Here is an 8,183-nt window from a genome sequence, read left to right as displayed (position 1 = left end):
AACAAAATGGCTCAATTACACATTCTTCCTATTGCTCGCAACCGTCTCGTCCCCTCATGCGCCGGCACCCGTTCCTTCCCGGACACTGGAAACCGTCGAGAGGAATTCTTACACGGATTGCTCACGAACGAGAACCGGAACGTTCCTGGTATGTGGGGCCCGGTTACGGTCTGGCAGGCATTATTTTGGTTTGCTCTGGCGTGTGCCTAGCTCAAGAAGCCTTAACCTCAAAAAGAAAGAAGGAAACGAAAAGCGAGAAGCTGCAAAAGGCCAAAAGGACGCAGCAGCAGCAGCAGCAACAGCAGCAGAAGAAAACCACGGTACGGTGTGCACACTTGGAGCACATGCTGTTCTCCAGCTCCAGCTCCAGAAGATCCAGCCCAGCGGGTTTGGTGGGCCACCTGGTGCTGCCACCCGGCAGCAACTTTTCCGACTGATGTATTTACAGAACGTAAAACTTGCTCGCACATAATTGTGTGTGACTATTCCATTTCCCCGTGTGAAGAGGAGAAAAACACTGGAACACTGGAACCGGAAACGCCTCTCGGTCGAAAGAGGGAAAAAAAGAGGAAGCAAAGACACACACACACACACATGCATGTTGAGTGTGGTATACTCCTTGGGGCGTAGAGGCAAAAGTGAAGAACAGTTCACATACTCTGGTTGCCGTGCCGACGGACCGGTTGATGTGACCGGTGGCGTTTGGAAGCTAGTTTCTCGAGTACCCTTGGCAGACTTTTGGCACGTCGGGGGCATCGCAGTGGACCGCAGCACGGACAGTTCGTCGGACACCACGCAGGGAAAACTCTAATGATTTGGCTTCAAGCAGTAGTAGCCACAGGCACCACCACACTGGGAAAGGGGTGCAGTGTTCGGTGGCTACATTTACAGGTCAAAATGTGCATTTCCACTCCAGGCAATCCACTTTCGACATAAGTTTCCATTGTAATAAAATATTCATTTTGCAAAAAGGCAGCTACAAAAGCTACGAATCATTCTGGGCAAATGGGAACTGACTTCAAATTTGTTGGAACAAAGAACTTGCAATGTCATCCAGCAACCAGATCTAACAGCTAGCGTGCACGTGAGCCCGATGGCCGGATAGTGTATGATGTTTCAATGTTTCGGGTCGATAAATTAGAACCAACAAAAGGAGCATCTATCGTCCCAAAATCTTAACGCTACCGTCTATCCTTCCCGGCTCCATCTGTTCATTTGAAGTTTACACCAAAGGGAACAAGCGAAAAGTTTGCACTTGGAATGTCCTAGCTACCACCAGCAGCAGCAGTAGCATCGACACCGAGTATCAGTACACTGCGTGACCATACCGTGTTCCAGTCACTTCGCAGATCCTGCCGAATTCCATTTTAGTTCACACGACTACGAACGAACGAACGACTTGTGGAATGGTTTGTGCTTGCATCAAGCATCATGTTCTACAGATGCGGCGGGCAGAGGGTGCAGATGCAGAGGATGGTGTGGAAATCGTAAGGAGGGCGTAATCTTGAGGTGCCTGACTCTTTGCTTCGGCACGTACCAGCAATTGTCTGTGTATGTGTGTGTGTTCCTTCACGCTCCTGGGTGCTTGTGAGAGAAGGTTGAAGGATCAAGTAGAATGTTAAACAAGGGAAAAAAGCTAAGGGAGCAAAAAGAACCCCCCCCTCCTCTCCCTTCAGCCATGCTGCCCTCCAGCAGTGCATGCATGTCAGGCGCGAGTAAACCCCGAGTGCTGCTTCAACACCATTCCGTCCCGGCGTAAACGGGAGCAAGGCGCTGAAGGCGCTGAAGTTGTTCTTCAGCACCAGTAGCAGCACCAGCAGCAGCAGCAGTAGCTTTAGACAGACACGGATGTAACACCGTGCCGCCCGTTGGCGCGAACAATCTACACTTTTCAAGCGGTCAAACACTCGCTTTGTGCCAGATTTCAGCGACCGAGCGCTTCCAGCACTTGTCGCCGGCCAAACCAGTGTGTTTGTTTGCTCATAAACTCCCGTTCACCTGTCTGGTCTGCGCCCTCCTTCCCCCTCCCGAAAAACGAGGAGTGTCGCGCCATTCCAGCACATTGTGGCGTGGCGAGGGAATTCCAACCATCTGCGCGAACAAATTGCATAGTGTGTTGTGCTGATTAATAGCGGACCGGGGAGGTGCAGCACAAGATTTTGGGTTTCCAGGGGATGGGGACCATCCACCCTACCTCACACCTCACAACAGGGGGCCGGGCTGGGCTGGGCTGGGCTGGGCTGGGCACAATCTATTTGTACAGCTTGTTGGGAATCCCTCCGGTTTGATGGCGCTCCTCGAAAAGGCGTTGTCAGTTAAATGGTTTTTTTTGTTCTCGAGATTCTCATTTTCTTGTGCGTTTCGTCTTGACCTACAAAATCAGGGCACCGCATGCGGTGGTTGTTGTAACGTTTTAGTTAAAATTAAAAACGAAATCACTTACGAAGACGCAGTTTTTGACTTATGATACAATTATCGCCTTAGGTAAAAAACCAATATATACACCTCAACCGATTCGGTAGGCTAACCGATTCTAATTGCATACATTTAGGGGCCGAACATTTCAAAATTTGGCCGTTAAATAACCAGTGTAATGAACAAGAACCTTAAACATGAGATTAAATCAATTTATGGTGCGAAAAACTACCCAAATATTATCTTTCGACAGTGAAAATGTAATGGCATCTCCCTTCCCTCTTCCGTAGTAGCACTATTTAACGTTTATAATGTATTTTTCAAAGATATTTAACTGAAAAGGTGTGTATGGTTTTGGGACAATTATTATGTCTAAATCATCTTTTATCCATCTGGAAGGGACGGGGGAAGGTACAAGCGATGTACTAGGTATGTACTCGCTCCCTCCCCCACCCCTCCTGCACTTTCCACATGTATTTCTGTGTCCGGCTCATTCTATAGGTTATCTAACGGCAAAATTTTGAAATGGATAACCGTTAAAATTATTTGAATCGGTTGAGGTGTATGTTTTGGTTTTTTACCTCGCCTTATAATACAGATACATTTATTGCGAAAAAATCACATATCCTTCGCACAATTGTAGCGAAAACGTGTTTAAATAAATTCTCCATATACTCATACGGATGATTCACCACCACACACCGTATGTGCCTCTGATATGTAGGTGTTTTGTTCCGAACGACCTAGAGCGGTTGTTGTTTTCAACGATATGATAGTAAACATTCCGAGTGTAAGCCATTCACAGACTAAACTGAATCGAGCGCGTAATCGAGGTGGAGTCATACGTTGGTCATATCAGGCCTTTGACATACGGCCTAAATGGCTTGTTGTTTTCTTTCGCTTTATGAAACGAAATCATAGCAATAAATGCCCTGAAAGGCTGTTTAGAAGTACGATTGAAGAGTTCCCTAAAACACGCCAATAAGTTTCTATTTGGCACAACATTATCGGTTCGTTTATGTGTGTGTTCGAGTGTGCTTGGCCCAATCGCTACAAATAAAAAAAAAATAAAACTAAAAACGTTGATAGTATACGCTCGACCTAGCGTTCATTCTCAAACCATTCAAACGTACGGGTTAGCAGCAGCAGCAGCACCACTAGTTAGTATAGCGGCTAATCAACTATCAAAGCCCGCATGCGCCGGTTGCTCGCGTACCGGGGAGTCAATCGCCACCGCGATAACGCACCGCGATCGGCAAGCAAGCGCGCCAGCTGCGAGAGTAACCCTTTTCGCATTTAAGAGAGATCTCTCGCAGCCGCAACCGGAGAGTGATGCTGAGACCGATCGCGCCATCCCAGCCAGCTCGCCAGCTGCTAGCCTGACACGTTAATCAACAGTGAGTATGGTGGCGCGCGGGATCGCACGAAACCATCGGCGCTCCCGGGGAGGCCAGTAAGGTTTCGGTCGCCCACTGGTGAGGCTCGCAATCATCGCTCGCATCGCTTCTACCACCGTACCAAGATCGTACCGTTCCAGCGTGCGAAGGTCAAACGGTACTGACGGCGGCGACGGCAGTTTCGTGTCGTGTCGTGCGTGTTGATTATTGCCGCAGTTGTCCACCATTACCATCACCATCATCATCATCATCGGTGGCGTTTCGCGGTCAACCAGACACGGCCAGCGGTATTGTGTGCTGAACGCTAACAGGCGGATGCGGATGGAGTTTTGACAACGGGGGCCCAGTGCGCGAGAACGTAAATATCGCCCGACGGTGGAAGCTGTCAAACCGGTGGCCAACGCCTCGGCTTCGAAATGATTAGACCGTGGAGGCAATCGTCATCCGTGGTCTCACTCGGTCCACTGTTTACCATCTTGCTTGCATGTAAGTGTTACCACTGTGAACGATCGCCGTGTCCTTAGGTTCGCAAAAATGGAAGCAACCATCACGATCGAAGCTCCGAGCTCAGATGCCACTACGATCGTGCAGCTACTACGTCACGGCAGTGGCATCTCCGATTAGTGCGTGCCGGCAGATCAGTTTAACTGATCCACACACACACACACCAGCGCGAACAGAGAGCTTTGTGCAATGTGCATGATCACAACAGCGTTCAGCAGCATCTTGTACGACACAAAGTGACACGGCTTCGTGATGTGACGTGACGTGACGTGATCTCCCTGCATAAGAGCCCTTCGTAATGATCCTCATTCCTCGCCGTTGACGAGCGCGTGTGTTTGACGATCACGTCGCATTAACCGGTAATGATCGATTGACGCACGGGCTGCCCGATTGCATTCCAATCCGCGGCCTAAGCTTAAGCAGTTTTATGTAACCGTTTGGGGGCGATTGAAGTCAAGCAGCGTGCCAGAATTGTGAACCCGGGGAATTCCCCCCTTCGAAACTATGTTTCGCAAGCACAAGGGACAGGTGGCTGCGTGGCCAGAACCAGTCCAATTTGGGGAACAGTGGGCCCGGGGGCAGGGTTAATCAGGCAGGCAGACGTGCTGTATGGCACCGATCAGCAGTGCTAACTGGCAACTGGTTTTCTTTCAAACAGGTTACCGCCGATGTCAATGGCACAAAGCATGGTTAAATGTTAGGAATGGTTAGGAAGCGACCGAAGACACCGAAAGGCAAGGTAGCTTTATTAGAAGTTCATGGTGCAGAATTAATGGCTGATCTGCTGCTTTCCGATACGGATGCGTTAACACACGGATAAGGGAGCTAAATGGTCATATTAGCGTCTCTCACAGTCGGCGGACGCTAACCGATGCTAAACCTAGTTAATAGAATGTTAAACACAGCCCATCGGAATCGTCCGAGTCTGTACCACATCCATTACAATTCCATGGAATTCATACCTCAAGCAAAAAAAAAAACCCCTAAAGCGTTTGTCATTTTGACAACTTCCTGTCCGACAGTAAGTGTATGTCAATTGTTGATAACAATGAATCGAATCACAGGTTTTCCCTACCGACATACCGTCCCTTCCTTTGGACAATCTCGAATGAGTAGCCTTGACTGGCGGTACACATTTGTGGGATTTCTATTCTGTCACCAGAGAAGCGAGGACAACAAGTTAATCATAGACCAGCGCCTAATCAAAATATGAAACAGTATTCCCCGCTATAGCTCGCCAGAAGCTGCTGGATGAATGTAGAATTAATGTAGAGCTCAGAACATCTTGCTGACATCGGTTTAGACATCAACTTCATTCCACAAATTCTTTTCAGATGCCTTTTTGCTACCTACACCTGCGAGATGCATCGGCGACCAGAGAAAAGTGATGCCCGATGTGGCCAATTTCGAGTGGAACCTTGCACGGGTAAGTTAACAGGAAAGTCACATTCAACCCTCCAGCCGTTGTAAAACATGCTACTATCATTTTTTCGCCGCGACGCAATAGGAAATCTTCCGGCACGAGGACTCGAATGTCGTGTTTTCACCGTTTTCGCTCAAACTGCTGATGACGCTGCTGTACGAGGCCAGCGTGCCGGGCTCGCAAACACACCGCGAGCTCGAGATTGTGCTCGGTGAGCGGAATCTCCAGCAAACGCGCTCCTTCTACGCTCAGTTCCTTGAGACTTCAATGGTAAGGTAGAAAGCTAAGCGAGTGGTCCTTTAGAAGGAGTTCCTAATAACTAAAACTGCTGTTCTCTCGGTCTCTTCCAGAAAGCAAACGAGGACTACGAGTTTGACATTGGTACCAAGATGTTTCTGGACAAATCGCGCGGCAAACTAAATGGAAGCTATCGAGATCTGCTCGAACAAACGTATCGCACCACGCTCGAGTCGCTCTCGTTCAATGGGGCAAAGGCAGCTGCGGATCGGATCAATCAGTGGTGTGATAAGATCACGCAAGGACGCATCTCACAGCTGGTCAATGAGGGTGAGTTAACCAAACTCATTATTGGAAGCAAACTGTCCAGTGCTTAGAAAATACTAATCCGTCTCCTTTTGCCGAACAGATACGATCGAGGGCTCCGTACTGATCCTGGCCAACGTGCTGTTTCTGAAAGCATCCTGGAAGAACTCGTTCCTGGACGAGCACACACGTGACCGAATGTTCTACGTGGCGGACAATGCCACCGTGACGGTGCCGTTTATGAGCCAGACTGATCTGTATGACTTCACCGAACATTCGGAACTGGGGGCCAAAGTGTTACGGTTACCGTACAAGGGACGCCAGTTCAGCATGAACATGGTGCTACCCTTCCCGAACACCTCCCTAACGACCGTCATCGATCGCTTATCGACCGAGATGCTGCAATCCGTGAGCGATCAGTTCGTGAGGGAAGAGGTGATCGTAACTATTCCCAAGTTTAAGTTCAACTATGGCACCCTGATGAACGAGGCAATGCAAGCTGTAAGTAACGGTAGCAGATGGTGCAGAATGGCCAGGCCAAGCTATAACTACTCTCATTCTACACCGCTCTCTACTACAGCTGGGTGTAAAGGATATCTTCAATCGGAATGCATCCCTTCCGTTGCTGTCGCCCGTCACTAACTCCACGAAACCAAACAGCGTGGAGGTGTCCAAGATACTGCAGAAAGTGGGCATCGAGATCAACGAGAAGGGCACACTCGCCTTTGCCGCCACAGGTACCAGCCTTGAGCACGTTTCTAATCTGCGTGACCTAACTGCCTTGTACCGCTGCTGATCAATTGTAAACATTGATAACACGGCACGGCACTCCACAGCTGCGTTGTTGTGTCTTTCCATCGTATTAATCGGTGGCTTTTTTGTGCTTCCCCTTTCCCGGACAGAGATTCAACTCGTCAACAAATTCGGCTACGATGGCGATCCGTTCCAGTTCGAGGCGAACCGACCGTTCCTGTTCTACATTCTGGATGAGGAAACCAATACGATGTTGTTCGTGGGCAAGGTGAACGATCCATCCGGAAGTACTTAATACAGGACGTGCTGCCATCCGCAGCAGCCGTAGCACCTTGCCACCACCAACCCAGCGTGCCAGAGCTAGAGCTTTAAACGAACCGGATGCAGCCCACGCATGACAAGCTACTCAGAACGAACGGGAACGTACACCATACACACACACACACACACACACACACACACACTACTGACCGGAGACATCGTAAGACGATAGCTGATGGTAATGGGCGTGCTGCGGATGCATAATGGGGGGGCCATAGCCTCGCCATCCATTCCATTATCGAGCAAACATATGACTGAAAGCCAAACGGTTGCGGTTGCCGCTGGACGTACCTGGACAGCAACCGCAAAAGGTTCATCCCGATAGATGCACGCCGACTCGCGCTAGTCGGTGACCGACCGACCCATTTTAGCGTTCCTCTAGTGTTTAAGTTGAATAGAAAAATGAAAAACTAAAATAAACACTACATCAACCCCCTCCAATCGGTTTGCAACCATTTGCTTTTCAATTAAAAAGCGGCAGAGCACGTAGCTCCATTGATTCGTTTCTGAGAACTGAAGGTGCAAACGATAAGCGAGTGAGATTCTACGATTAGCAAAAATCCCCTAGCCCTGAGGGAGTTGACAGCGGGCTAGTCATCATACTTCGCCTTACTTTTACGACATGCACAACCAACGCTCATGACCAGCCGTGATTGGACCAATTAATACCCGAAAGCGAAAGAAGAACAAACGTAAGAGATCAGACCATGTGGCCATGTGATCCGTTTACAGGCGAGATATAGTTCGTACGAGATGCAAGCGTTACGAACGATGTGCCACGAACCCAATAGCCAATGTCTTGGAATCGGGAAAACCCGGCGACGATT

At 49.1% G+C, this 8,183-nt stretch overlaps 2 protein-coding genes across 2 annotated transcripts in view; one reads left to right on the top strand and one right to left on the bottom strand.

The window, feature by feature from the left end:
• The window catches only part of LOC125957984 (uncharacterized), a 58,728-nt gene that overhangs the window by 21,395 nt on the left and 29,150 nt on the right, over positions 1–8,183 (bottom strand). The window lies entirely within an intron of this gene.
• Positions 3,675–7,800, top strand: LOC125957989 (serine protease inhibitor 2-like). Its single transcript, XM_049691082.1, has 7 exons — positions 3,675–4,298; positions 5,651–5,742; positions 5,824–6,009; positions 6,090–6,306; positions 6,386–6,783; positions 6,863–7,019; positions 7,185–7,800. Exons 1-7 carry the CDS (start codon positions 4,229–4,231, stop codon positions 7,328–7,330), a joined length of 1,266 nt encoding a protein of 421 aa, XP_049547039.1. The 5' UTR covers positions 3,675–4,228; the 3' UTR covers positions 7,331–7,800.

Source organism: Anopheles darlingi, chromosome 3 (genome assembly GCF_943734745.1).
Source record: "Anopheles darlingi chromosome 3, idAnoDarlMG_H_01, whole genome shotgun sequence".
In the NCBI taxonomy this organism is placed as follows: Eukaryota; Metazoa; Arthropoda; class Insecta; order Diptera; family Culicidae; genus Anopheles; species Anopheles darlingi.
This window is presented reverse-complemented; position numbering and strand designations above follow the sequence as displayed.

Excerpts from the sequence above, each read along its gene's own strand:
- LOC125957989 (XM_049691082.1), top strand. The coding sequence starts at position 4,229 with ATGATTAGACCGTGGAGGCAATCGTCATCCGTGGTCTCACTCGGTCCA. Across the intron at positions 6,010-6,089 it reads AGTTCCTTGAGACTTCAATG|AAAGCAAACGAGGACTACGA; the intron begins GTAAGGTAGAAA and ends GGTCTCTTCCAG. Across the intron at positions 6,307-6,385 it reads CTCACAGCTGGTCAATGAGG|ATACGATCGAGGGCTCCGTA; the intron begins GTGAGTTAACCA and ends TTTGCCGAACAG.